The following is a 13,891-nucleotide window of genomic DNA, read 5'->3' as shown; positions in this document are numbered from 1 at the left end:
GATTGACAGGGAACTTAACCATTTCTCCATTCATTCATTCATTCAATCGTATTTATTGAGCACTTACTGTGTGCAGAGCACTGTACTACTGAGTGTACAGCCATCGGGGTGGCGGGGAGGGGGGCAGGAAAGGAGGAGAAAGTGAGGAGTTCCCCGGGTAGTGCCTGGGCTGGGCGAGGGTACAGGCAGGATGGGGGGCATGAACACCCCTCATCCTTCCCCAAATGAGACAGACCCTATTACTCCCCATAGTCAAAGCCTTCCTGAAAGCCTACCTCCTCTGAGAAGCTTCCCCTGGTTGGTTCCCTGCACCCCTAGCCCATATAAACTGGTCAGCCCCTCTAGCACCAGTGAAAGTATATTACAGCACTTCATTGATTCCATTTTGCCTCGAACTGTCTATCTAGACTTCTCTATTGGTGAATATTTTGCCTCTGCTTCCCACATTGCAGTGTAAACTCCTCTTGGGCAGAGGATGTTTCAGTTCCTTGTTTCATACTTTACAAGTGCCTCCTACAATGCACTTAAATGTTAGTAATACCATTCAAGTAATAATAGTGGTTGTGTTTGTTAAGTGCTTTCTAAGTGAGCAGTTTGCTGACAGGATATTAGAGAAGCAGTGTGGTTTAGTGGAAAGAGACCGGGCTTGGGAGTCAGAGGGTGTGGGTTCTAATCCCAGCTATGCCTCTTGTCTGCTGTGTGACCTTGGGCAAGCCACCTAACTGCTCTGTGCCTCAGTTACCTCATCTGTAAAATGGGGATTAAAACTGTGAGCCCCATTTGGGACAACCTGATTACCCTGTACCTACCCCAGCGCTTAGAACAGTGCATGGCACATAGTAAATGTTTAAAAAATACAATGATTATTATTTTTTTTTTGTTAGATGAGACATTCGATCAATAATCAGCAGTTTTTACTGAGTGCTTACTATTTGCAAAGCACTGTACTTGGCACTTAGGGGAACACAATACATCAGAGTTGGTTGATGTATTGTTCCCTGCACACAGCCTAGAGGGGGAGGTGGGCATTAAAATAAATTAAGGATGGGTACATAAGTGCTCTGGGGCTGAGGTGGGGTGAATATCGAATCTAACTAACAGGGAGGAAGAACAGGTATTTTATCCCCATTTTACAGATGAGGTAACAGAGGCACAGAGAATTTAAGTGACTCATCCAAGGTCATACAGGAGCGGGAATTAAAATTCAAGTCCTCTGACTCCTAGGCCCGTGCTTTTCCCATTAGGCTATGCTGCTTCTCCACTGTTCGCTATTACTTTACTATTATTACTACTGTTACCACTGCTGCAGGTGCTATCTGTACTATGTCATTCAATCGTAGGGACGAAAGGCTTTGAGGTTGCTCCGGCCTTGAGGACTAGAAAGGCAATGGACCTGGTTTCTCCCTCTGGAGAACCACATTGCCGGCTCCACCAGCCCAGGGGAGACCCAATGTTTCCTGGGTCTTGAACCGAGGAAGCAGAAGGCCAGAATCTGAGGTCCAACAGGAAGGTGGCAGAGTTGGCAGGCCAGCCACCCGGCTCCTGATCCCAGCTCTGTCAGGGCCTGCTGGGTGACCTCTCTGGGTCTCGGCCTCCTCCCTGCCCCTCCCCGGGCCCTGCTGGGGCCTCTGGTGGGTGGCGCCACAGGAGTACCAAGGACACACGCTGCTCTAATAATGATAATCATGGTGGTTTTTCTTAAGTGCTTAGTTTCTGCCAGGCTCTGTAATAATAATAATCATAATGGCATTTATTCAGCGCTTACTATGTGCAAAGCACTGTTCTAAGTGCTGGGGCGGTTACAAGGTGATCAGGTTGTCCCACGCGGGGGTCACAGTCTTAATCCCCATTTTACAGATGAGGTAACTGAGGCACAGAGAAGTTAAGTGACTTGCCCAAGGTCCCACAGTTGACAGGCGGCGGAGTTGGGATTTGAACCCATGACCTCTGACTCCAAAACCTGGGCTCTTTCCACTGAGCCACGCTGCTTCTCACAAGCAAGGCCTGCTTTTGATTAGAACCCCGTTGCCTGATTTTCATCAGGCCTGCTGCCTAATTTTCATTATCTCCCTTCCCCCCCCCACCCCCCGAGCTGTCTGATTTTCATTAAACCGTGGCTGATTTTCATCAGGACTGCTGCCTGATTTTCATGAGGTAGATGACTGGTTTTCATTTGTTCTCTACTGCCTGATTTTTATTAGACCGTAGCCTGATTTTCATTAGCCCCCATCCCAGCGCCATCTACTCTTTTAAATAGTGAGCCTTAGGAGGGTCAGGGACCGTGTCTAATTCCTACCTGTGGATTCTCTCCCAGTGCTTAGTACAGTGCTCTGCACCCAGTAAGCGCTTAATAGATGCTATTACTACCACTTCTGCTACTCCCACTACTCCAGGGGAGCCCCCAAGGAGCCCCAACCTCCGGATGGAGCTGGGGAAGGCACTTCCCCCTTCCCCGTGGGTGTCGCCCTGGCTCGGTCATGTCACGCTTGGGCCTAACAACTCGCTCCTTTTAATTTGTAGTTTGCCGACTCTGTGTCCAGCCCGGCCGCCATTAACGCACCCACCCCTCGCTTCGACCTTCACGTAGGTACCACCCCCCTCCTCCCCGGAAAGGTGCCCGCTTCCCGCTTCTCTGCGGTTTGGTTTTCCTTCTGCTCCCCGGCTCCCACAGGTTCTGCTGCTGATCAACAGATCCCAGCCAGATGGTGCCTGGCATTCCTGGGCAGTCAGTGAAGATCGGGTTGTCTGGACGGGGCGCTTTATCCTCCCTGAGTGGGAGAGGCCTGGGCTCGTCTATACTCCCCATTGTCTGGAACACTGAGGCCAAGAGAGGCTAGGTAGTCCCTAGCTAGTCCCGCAGAGCTGGGACTAGAAGCTGGGCTTTCGATTTCCCCGCCCCAGGCCCTCTCTGTCGCTCTGCCCTCCCTCCTTCCCTCGCTCTCTCACTCCCTTCCTTGCTCTGTCCACTGTTTGGTCTCAGGGAACTGGCAGCTGTGGGCACCTTGCATCCTGTGAACTCTTCCCCACCCCACCCCCAGGGGCCACAGGGTCCTGTGGCTGAGCAGAGGCCCAGAGCAGTTGAAAGGGAGGAAGGAGTTGGAAACCCCCAGGGCTGGCCCTGGGAGATGAGCGGGTGCAGAGGATGTGGATTGGCTCTCCCCATGTGCAGTGCATGGGGCTCAGGGCTGCTTCCCCAGTGGAGGTGGAGATAGAGGGCCTGGCGGCCTGCAGGGCATTTGGGGCAAGGGCAGTGCATGGCTTTTGGTGGGGGTGATGGTTTGGGTGCTGCAGTGTGGGTAAGCATGGCAGCTGCAGGGGATCAACTCTTTCCTCCATCTTGTGGCCCTCCCCAAGTCTGGACAATCAGACTTCGGCCTATGGTCATCTCGGGGTCCCAGGGCTACATCTCTCTGCAGCTAGAGGCTGGTCAGGGCCCACCCCTGTTGGCCATAGGCTTAGATGGGCTTCGCTGGGGGTAAGGGAAGGTAGGGGAGGAGGACACCTTGGTCCTGCCCTTCAAGGGCTCATGGCAGAGCCAAGGCCGGATCCAGGCCCACATGGGTCATCCAACTCCCCTCCAGCCCTCACTCCCACATCCAGAGTACTCAGGCCAAAGTCAACACAGGGATCAGGACGGGGCATTTCCAAGAGGGTCCCTAAGTCCTCCAGGCTGCTGGAGTCAGGCGGGGGTCTGGGAAGACTTTCTGGAGGAGGTGAGCCTTTCATGATTATTAGAACGACTGGAGAATCTGGTTTGGGACAGAGGAGTGGGGGCCGGGCTACCTGGGGTTGCCAAGGCCCACTTCAGGTGGAAAGCTCTATGAAGAAGCTTTCCCAGTCACATGTATCATACATAGATGTATGGGATTGGACGTGTGTGCCTGCGTTTGTGTGTAAAATCTCCCATCCGATGGTGAGTGCGTGAGGCCCCAGGGGTGAGCTAGGGGGTGAGGGGTGGGAATCGCAGCAGAAATCTGCAAACTATTGGCAGTAATTGGTTGTTTGCTGTGTTTGCTGGTTCAGAATTTCAGCACGTACTCTACGGTCCATCCTGTTATGGGGAGCTGGGGTCACTGCCAATCTCAGATCCCCATTCTGGGTCCGACAGCTGGCACCGGCTCTGAGACCCCATGCCCGGCCCCTCCTCCTCCACCAGAATTCCTGCAGCTTCTCCCGTGCCCCTCTCCCCAAGCACTGAGGTGCCCAAACCAATCAGTGGGCCGGGCTCTGAGTTGGGATGGGGTAAAGATGGCATCCAGACCCTCGGGACCTAACCCAAGAACCCAACCCACTGGCTCAATGGGTCTTTGGGCTATGACTGGAGCTGGATCTGGGCTGCACTGGATTGGGCTGCCCTGGGCTTTTCTGGGACAGACTTGTCCTGGCCCGTGAATCTGGAGCCGGGCTATGAGTAGCCCTGCCTTCGTGCCCCTTCTGCCCCCTAACCCCTTCGCAGCAGCTCCCGAGTAGAGGGTGGAGGTGAGGGTAGGAGGGGCTATAAGTCAACTAACCAAATGAACACTTTGCCTTGAGCTTGCAGAAGAACCTGCAGGTAAGTGTCCAAAGGCTGCCCTGGGCTCCCTCGCCCCTTCCCAGGCTTTCCTTGCCCCCTGCCTCCAGGCCAGACTGGTTAGTGGGAGCTGGAAATCCAGGTGGTGGGCAGCCAGTCCCTGATAAACCCCAGTTGGACTCCCCCAAAGCTGGTCTGGTCTCTGACCCTTGCCGGCCTCTGACTCCTGCCAGCCTCTGATTCCCACCAGCCTTCACTCTTGGAGAAGGCTTTTGCGAATACCATGGACTTCCCGAAAAACAAATGGATTTGGGAGCAAATTAAGCCAAAGTGGTCTTTGGAAGGCCAAATGACTCGACTTAGATTAGCATATTTTGGACACATCATCAGGAAGACTCATTCTCTGGAGAAGAAAAGTACAGGGAAAACATGGAAGAGACAGACCATCAGCTAGATGGCTAGAGAATGTAACAACAGTAACAGCAGAACCGTTAGAAAAGTTATGCAGAAGAAAGAACGTTATGGAGAAAATATATCCTTTGAGTCTCTATGAATCAGAAACAATTATTATTATCATTAATAAATTAATAATAATAATGATCCTCTCTTGCTGGCTTCTGTCCTAAGCTGGCCTCTGCCCCCTCAGGTCCCTGTCCCCAACTGGCCTCCACGCCTGTCGGCCTCCACCCCTACCAGCCTCCACCCTGTCGGACTATAGTAATGATGATATTTGTTAAGTGCTTACTATGTGCCAAGCACTGGCGTTTCCTGCCTGGATATGTGGGCAGGGCCCTCCAGTGATGAGTGGGATGAGCCCAGCCCTATGGAGGAGGGAGACCAGGAGGGCATGGGGACAGCGTTTTCTGGCTCAGTGCTGTGGGCCCGTCCTGCCTCCCAGCTGGGAATTTCCGGGCCATGTTGCCCAGATCCCCCAGGGCCATGGTGCTGGCAGCCTCTTTAAAGCCCCTGTGGTCCGGGTGCCTCTGAAGCCCCCGTCCACCCCCGTGCTCCCCAGTGCCCCTTTCTGCCCCTTCCTGACTAGTGAGGAGAGGGCCGGGGTGTCTGCTCACCCTGCTGTAGGAGGGAGAGGGCCTGGGTACCTGTCACCTCTCACCATGGGTGACCAGAGAGAAGAGAAGTTGAGACTTAGGGGGGACTAAGCCCCTAAAGCCCCCCTTCCCCATCTCCAGGAGGAAGAGTTTATTGATTGGTGGAGCAAGTTCTACGCCTCAATCGGGGAGACGGAAAAGTGCGGCCTTTACCTGGAGAAGGATTTCGACACCCTGCAGGTTGGCGGGGGGGAGGGAGCTTGCCAGGACACACTCCAGGGGTCCAGTCACAGAGGCTTCCCCCCACATCTGATCTCCTGCACCTCTTCACTGCCTCCCAGTCCCCAGAGCTGGGAAGTGTTACCATTGGTTGTGAAGCCTTTGCCTAATTTATATTAGTCCTCAGGTTCATGCTCTTGCATGAATACACACACACGCATGCTTGCACGTGTGTGGGGAGAAAATACCGGGTGGCAGAAGGTTCTTGGATGGGCAGGGAGACTTACCTCAGGACTGATGCCCTCATTTTCCTAGAGGGGAAGACAGGGTGAGGAGGGGGACTCGGGCAGATTCAGCTCCCAGCCCCTGGGCTGCTCCCCAGCTCTGCCCGCCCGGTGCCCCCAAACAGTCTTGCCACTTCTGTCCCCCTCCCCTCCCCACGGCACCCCCTCTCTACACTCCACATCCGGATGGCAGGTATACGACACAGAGCTGGAGAATGTGGATGGGTTCGAGGGCCTTGCCGACTTCTGCCAGACCTTCAAGCTGTTCCGCGGCAAGACCCAGGAGCTGGGGGATGACCAGTCCGTCATCGGGGAGTTCAAGGTGGGTGAGGGTGGTGGGAGGCGAATGGGGGGTTGGGCCGGGTGGGCCAGGGGAGCAGCCGCATCACCCCACCTGCTGGATGTGCCCTCAGGGTCTCTTCAGGATCTACCCGCTGCCCGAGGACCCGGGCGTGCCCCTGCCTCCCAGACAGTTCCGGCAGCTGGCTGCCCAGGACCCGCAGGAGTGCCTCATCCGAGTCTATGTCATCCGGGCCTTCGGCCTGCAGCCAAAAGACCCCAACGGCAAGGTACCACCGGCCCCTCCCCACCTCCAAGGGGTGGGCGACAATCCAAGGCTAAGTGTGGGTGGGGCCGGTGGGTTGGAAGCGGGGTCAGGAGTGGCCCCCTCCCCACCTGGGCAATGGGGAGAATGGATGGCAGAGTCCACTGGGGCGGGGGGGAAGGAAGCTCCCAAATGGGCTCCCAGGACCCCCCCGGATTGTGCCCAGCTGTGACTTTGCCATCCCTTGCAGCCTCTGTCCCCTGGCCCTCTTATCCAGGGGGAACAGGCCCCTTCCCTGTGGGAAACCCACCCTTGACTCCACCCAGATGGGTCCCCATCCTCCTCTCCCCATGGCTGGTGGGAAGAGCAGGGCACGGGGGTGTGCGTGCAGGGCACAGGGCCCCATCTGAGCCAGGGTTCGGCTGCCTCCTGCAGTGTGACCCCTACATCAAGATCACCGTGGGGAAGAAGTCGATCAGCGACCAGGACAATTACATCCCCTGCACGCTCGAGCCCGTCTTCGGAAAGTGAGCTGGCCCCAAGTCCAGCCCGTGCCCCCTCCTGCCCCTCCACCCCATGGCACCCCCACCCCATGGCACCCCCTGCCCCGCTGTGCCCCTTACAGGATGGGGGCAGGCCAGGGGTGGTGTTTGTGGAGGAGAAAGGGTCAGAAGTGAGGCCTAGTGGAAAGAGTCCGGGCCTCGGAGACAGAGTACCTGGGTTCTAACTCTGCCTCCACCACTTGTCTGCCTTGTGACTTTGGGTGAGTCATTTCACTTCTCTGTGCCTCAGTTCCCTCATCTGCGAAATGGAATTAAGACTGTGAGCCCCATGGCTGCATCCAACTTGATTATCTCACAACTACCCCCAGGACTTAATTCAGTGCCTGGCACACAGTAGGCACTTAACAAGCACCATAAAAAAAAATCCCACAGGGAGAGTTAGCAGCTCCCAGAGGAGGAACTTCTGATCTGGGACAGAACTCTGCACCCTCTCCATGCCTTACACCCTGCACCCTGCATCCCCTACATCTCCTGCATTCTGGGACTTTGCCTTGGAGACTCCACCCCCCAGATGCCACTATGGGGAGGGTCTCAGGGAGAGCAAGAGGGATGGGAGGAGACATGGCCCCTGCCCTGGAAGGGCTGCCAGTCTGATGGGGGAGACAGGTCTCTCTCACACACACACACACACACACACACACACACACACACTGTACTGGGCGCTAATCCCGGCTCCACCTCCTGTCTGCTGCGTGACCTTGGGCAAGTCACTTCACTTCTCTGTGCCTCAGTTCCCTCATCCGTAAAATGGGGATTGAGACTGTGAGCCCCATGTGGGACACGGACTGTGTCCAACCCGATTTGCTTGTATCCACCCCTGTGCTTAATATGGTGCCTGACACATAGTAAGCGCTTAACAAATACCATAATTATTATTATTATTAAATGCACAGAGACACAGACTGTAATGGATGCTGAGGGTGGGACAGAGGGAGGAGAAGACATTTCTGCTGCCTGGAGAGGCTGCAAGTCTGATAGGAGAGACAGGACACAAACACGCACGCATGCACACATGGGTGCTGGGGGTGGACAGGGGGAGGAGGAGATGTGGCCACTGCCCTGGAGGGCAGTCCAGATCTGGCATGGATACAAAGAGCGACAGAAAGGTAAAATCCTGCCAAAGCCAAATTCCACTGTTCAGGAAAACCTGTCCTGTGTCCCTGGGGCCCAGCAAGCACACACAGGTGGGATCAGGCAAGGAAGGCAACCTGGAGGAGGCAGCTGGGTAAGCTCTGAGAGGGGTGGTGACCTGCAGTCTTCCTGGCCCCTGTGCCCTCACAGGATGTATGAGCTGACCTGCACCCTGCCGCTGGACAAGGACCTGCGGGTTGCACTGTACGACTACGACCTGCTGTCCAAAGACGAGAAGATCGGGGAGACGGTCATCGACCTGGAGAACCGCTTCCTGTCCAAGTTCGGTGCCCGCTGCGGCCTGCCACAGACTTACTGCACGTGGGTGTCTGGGGGTGGGACCAAGGCAAAGGGGAAGGGCCATGAGGGGGGGTGGGGTGAGGTCGGCCTGCCCCAGTGCAGCACACTGTACTAAGCGCTTGGAAAGTACAAGTTGGCAGCATATAGAGACGGTCCCTACCCAACAGTGGGCTCACAGTCTAGAAGGGGGAGACAGAGAACAAAACAAAACATATTAACAAAATAAAATAAATAGAATATGATTAGGGAGACACACACACACACACATACACACAGAGACAAGTGGTGCTGGACAGAGGAATAGAGTAGTAGTAGCAGCAATGTAGTTAATTAGTATTAATTAAGCACGTACATTTGGGCCTTGGTAATAATAATAATAATAATGATGGCATTTATTAAGCACTTACTATGTGCAAAGCACTGTTCTAAGCGCTGGGGAGGTTACAAGGTGATCAGGTTGCCCCACGGGGGGCTCAGAGTCTCAATCCCCATTTTACAGATGGGGGAACTGAGGCCCAGAGAAGTGAAGTGACTTGCCCAAAGTCACATAACTGACAAGTGGTGGAGCCGGGACTTGAACCCATGACTGATTACTCCAAAGCCTGTGCTCTTTCCACTGAGCCACGCTGCTTCTTGGTAGCCAAGCAAGTTTCAGCCTTCCAAATAACTAACCCCAGAACACATGGTTTCTCCCCAGAATCTGTCCGGGAGTCCCAGGCTACTTTCCCCACTGGGACACATGTGCACACCCCGACACCCTGCCACAAGCACATGTCAAACTGCATAATACACATGTAGTCTAGCCATGTGAGTGCTCAGCGCCTCCCCACTGACCCTGTGTGCTCACAGAGCGGCACACATGTGAAGAAGAAGGACATCCTCACGCAGGGCAGTCCCGTGTGGCCACGGAGCATGGCTGGCCAGGTGCTCCTGTGGTCGCGTGTGCCCCCGGGGGTCATCCGTGATGGGCATGAGCTCCCCTGTCTCACTCGGCTCTAGGTCCGGCCCCAACCAGTGGCGCGACCAACTGCGTCCATCCCAGCTGCTCCACACGTTCTGCCAGCAGCGCCGGATCCGGCCGCCCACCTTCGGGACGGACCGGGTGGTATTCCAGGACCGGGAGTTCACCCTGGCAGAGCTTGGTAAGGCACCAGTGCCCGGACCCGGGCCTGGGCTGGGTGAGGCTGGAGGGCGCAGGCTCAGGATCCTGGGCTTAGACGCGGACTGACGCATCCCTGGGATAAGAGTTGTGATAGTTGGGGGTTTCGCTAAGGGCTTACTCTGCGTCAAGTGCTGTGCTAAGCACTGGGATCATTACAAAATAATTGGCTCAGACAAAGTCCCTGTCCCACACGGGATGTGACATATAAGGAAGAGGGATTGAATCTCCGTTTTACAGATGAGGAAACTGTGGAGAGGTTAAATGACTTGTCCAAGGTCACACAACAGACAAGGGGTGGAGCTGGGACGAGAACCCAGGTCTTCTGTCACCCAGGCCCACTGTGGCTGCCAGGCACTCATGGTGCCAGTGTTGCCAGTCGAGCAATGGTTTTTATTGAGTGCTTACTATGTATAGATCACTGTACTAAGCTCTTAGGAGAGTACAGTACAATAGAATTAGCAGACACATTCCGTGCCCAAAACAAAGTTGCAGCCATGGTTGAAGTTGGGGGAGAAGGGTTGGGGTTGCCAGAGCTCTAACCCCAAACTGCTCTTATCCCACAATATCTTCCCCGGGCAAATGAGCCCCAGCACTTTCAAAACACTTCAAGTCCAGCTCCTCCAGAAGGTATTCCCTGCTTAAACTCCCATCTCCCTGGCCTATTTTCCCCCACCCCCCGCCAATTCAGCCCTTCCCATCCCCTAAGCATGTGGCCTTTGACATCCCTCCTTGCACCTGTTTCTGAACTGTATTGCTTCCCTTTTCTCCCCATTTAGATTGCCAGCTCCTGGAGGGCAGGGCCCATGTTTCTAGCTAATTCTTATTGTATTCTCTCAAGTGGTTAGTACAGTGCCCAGTGAGGGCTCGATACATGCTTTTGAGTGATGGAATGACTAACAGAAGTCAGGCTGCGGGCCAACGGGGGCTTGCGTCTTTCCTCTGCATCCTATATCCTGGGTTCTCAGGGGGTGGTACCGTGTCCTGGGGGCAGGAGGAAGTGGGAAGTAGTGGGAAGCATTGTGGCTCAGTGGGAAGAGCTTGGGCTTTGGAGTCAGAGGTCAGGGGTTCAAATCCTGGCTCCGCCAATTGTCAGCTGTTTGACTTTGGGCAAGTCACTTAACTTCTCTGTGCCTCAGTTACCTCATCTGGAAAATGGGGATTAAGACTGTGAGCCCCCTATGGGACAACCTGATCACCTTGTAACCTCCCCAGAACTTAGAACAGTGCTTTGCACATAGTAAGCGCTTAATAAAAATGCCATTATTATTAGGAGGAGGGGGTGTTTGCAGAAAGGCCTGATGTGGCCTGGGCCCACTGACTCGGGGGGGCTTGGGGGACAGGGGGACAGAATTACAGCCCATTTGGGGGACGAAGTGGTGGTTTATGGAGGTGGGCTTGAAAGGAACAGCAAATCAATGTTGTCTTCCCTCAAGCCCCTCAGTCACACCACTCTTCTGCACTACATGTATGTTTGTATGTGGGCTCCCCCGACAGAGGCTGGCAGGGTCCCCAACCCTCACCTGGGTCCCGTGAGCGAGCAGCTGGCCCTGTCCGTGCTGCAAAAGCAGGGGCTCATCCCGGAGCACGTGGAGTCCCGCTCCCTGTACAGCCCTCTGCAGCCCGACATTGAACAGGTAGGGACCACCCGGTGGGCCGGAGCCTGCCGCCCCTTCTCCTTCCCTCCTCCCAACTTGCTCCTCTCCTGCCCCCCACCCCCACCTCCCCTCCTTCTCCCCTCCTCTTCTCTTCCTCCCCTCAGCCTCCTCTCCTCTACCCTCCCTCTCCCCGCACTTTGAACTCGTCTCTGCCCAGTGCGCTGCATGTCCGGGCCCTGGAGCTGGAGCTAGTCTGCCAGACATTGAGGGGACGGGGGTAGGGAGAGGGAAGGATTAGGACTTGTTCTTCTCCTGTTCATTCATTCATTCAACTGTATTTGTTAAGTGCTTACTTTGTGCCCTTAGGGCAAAGTACAATACAACAATAAGCAGCGACACTCCCTGCCCACATTGGGTCTCTAGAGTCCTGCCGATCCGGATGGGATGGATGGACAGATGGGGAGGGGGCTGGCCCAGCCAGGGGAGTGGGCAGCGTCTCTCAGAGCTCTGTCTCTCTCTCTCTCCACCTCTGTCTGTCTCCAGGGGAAGCTGCAGATGTGGGTCGATGTGTTCCCCAAGTCTCTGGGACCCCCCGGGCCCCCATTCAACATCACCCCACGAAGAGCCAAGAGGTGATATGCCCCCTCTCTGTCCCATCTGCCTGCCGTCTGTCTGCCCATCTACCCACCCATCTGCCTGCCCACGGGGCTCTGGGTGCTGTGTCCAGGACAGGATCTCCCCACCTCTTCCCCAGCCCTGTCGCTCTACATGAGAAGTTTCAGCAGAGACCATATGTAGGAAACAGACATGATAGTAATATTATTATTATTATAGTATTTGTTAAGTGCTTCCTATGTGCCAGGCACTCTTCTAAACACTGGGGTGGATATAAGCAAATCGGGTTGGACGCGGTCCCTGTCCCATAGGGGACTCACAGTCTTAATCCCCATTTTACAGATGAGGTACAGAGAAGTGAAGTGCCCAAGGTCACACAGCAGACAAGTGGTGGAGCCGGGATTAGAACCCATAACCTCCTAACTCCCAGACCCGTATTCTACCCACTTCACCATGTCAGACCTCCCTTGGTTTCTGCCCATCTGGGGCTGAGATGGGGCTGAGGCGGATCTGAGGGCCGGCCAGGGAGAGCCACATTAGAAAAAGGGGCAAATCGTTCAACGAGATGTGGAGGAGTCTCACCTCTTCAGGCAACTGAGGGTCTCTCCTGTCTCCCTTCCAGATTCTTCCTGCGCTGCATCATCTGGAATGCCAAGGACGTGATCCTGGATGATCTCAGCATCACTGGGGAGAAGATGAGCGACATTTATGTGAGAGGGTATGGCCCAGCCTCACCTCCTGCCCCCTTCCCCACCCCAGCCCACGCTGCCTCTGGTCCCTGGGCCTGCAGGGCCCAGCCACTGGTGACCATAGTTTGCTGCCCATCTAATCTGGTCTGGAGCCTGGGTTCACTCAAACCATCAAGGCCAGTGGCATCTGCTCTCCAGATCTCAGAAATGGAAATTCCCTGCTCCCAGCGCTGGATCCCCAGACTGTAAGGAAGTCCTTCCTTACTTCTCACCCACCCGCTTCTCTTCTGCTGCAGCTGCAGCTGGTGGGGATTCCTCTGGTTTGGAGGAAACAGATCAGGCGAGCAGACGTGCCCAGGGCCATCACCATCCCATAGTAACAATAACTGCGGCATCTGTTCATTGTATTTATTGACCACCGTATTAAGTGCTTGGGAGAGTACAGTACAACAATAAACAGACACATTCCCTGTTCACAGTGAGCTTACAACCTAGTCTTTCAGTCTTTTAAGCTCTTGTTATGTGCCAAGCACTGTGCAAAGTGCTGGGGTTGATAGAAGATAATCAGGTTGGACACATTTTTATTCACTCTCCTGCAGTCTAAGGGGACAGAGAATAGATATTAATAATAGTAATAATAATAATAATAATAACATAATAATAATGGTGTTAAGTGCTTACTATGTACTGAGCAATGGGGTAGAGACAAGTACAATATGTATTTATCTTTTTAGTTATTTACATTAATGTCTATCTCCCCCTCTAAACTGCGAGCTCGTTGTGAGCAGGAATGTGTCTGTTTGTTGTTATATTGTACTCTTCCAAATGCTAAGTACAGTGCTTTGCACACAGTAAGTGCTCAATAAATACAATTGAATGAGTGACTGAATGAATGGAGGTCAGACACAGACCTTGTCCCACATGGGGCTCACAGTCTTAGGAGGAGGGAGAACAGGTAGTGAATCCCCACTTTACAGATGAGGAAACTGAGGCCCAGAGAAGGTAATTGACTTATCCCAAGTCACACAGCAGACAGTTGGCTGAGGAGCAATTAGCACCCATGTCCTCTGACTCTCAGGTACACACAAGTTTCACTAGGCCATGCCTCTCCCCTCAGCACACTCGGTTCTGGGCTCTTTTACCCACTAACCCATTAAACTCGACTCATTTTCTCGTTCCCCTCCTTCCCTCCCGCCACGCACACACACTCCAGGGTGTACCCGGGGCTTT

General features: G+C 54.4%; 1 protein-coding gene across 11 annotated transcripts in view; it reads left to right on the top strand.

The window, feature by feature from the left end:
* DYSF (dysferlin) overlaps positions 1-13,891 on the top strand; it is a 157,711-nt gene that overhangs the window by 105,276 nt on the left and 38,544 nt on the right. For 8 of the 11 annotated variants that reach the window (XM_038744614.1, XM_038744611.1, XM_038744609.1 and 5 more), the window contains 9 exons: positions 5,701-5,799; positions 6,256-6,384; positions 6,476-6,631; positions 7,042-7,133; positions 8,451-8,621; positions 9,600-9,742; positions 11,257-11,396; positions 11,901-11,989; positions 12,595-12,690. In XM_038744614.1, coding sequence (XP_038600542.1) covers positions 5,701-5,799; positions 6,256-6,384; positions 6,476-6,631; positions 7,042-7,133; positions 8,451-8,621; positions 9,600-9,742; positions 11,257-11,396; positions 11,901-11,989; positions 12,595-12,690 — 1,115 coding nt within the window. Of the gene's footprint in view, positions 1-2,520; positions 2,584-4,540; positions 4,553-5,700; positions 5,800-6,255; positions 6,385-6,475; positions 6,632-7,041; positions 7,134-8,450; positions 8,622-9,599; positions 9,743-11,256; positions 11,397-11,900; positions 11,990-12,594; positions 12,691-13,891 lie in introns of all 11 variants that reach the window. The other 3 variants (XM_038744604.1, XM_038744603.1, XM_038744605.1) reach the window with 2 other exon arrangements.

Source organism: Tachyglossus aculeatus, chromosome 4 (assembly GCF_015852505.1).
Source record: "Tachyglossus aculeatus isolate mTacAcu1 chromosome 4, mTacAcu1.pri, whole genome shotgun sequence".
NCBI classification, from domain to species: domain Eukaryota; kingdom Metazoa; phylum Chordata; class Mammalia; order Monotremata; family Tachyglossidae; genus Tachyglossus; species Tachyglossus aculeatus.
Note: the sequence above shows the minus strand (reverse complement) of the source record. Positions and strands in the feature narration are given on the sequence as shown.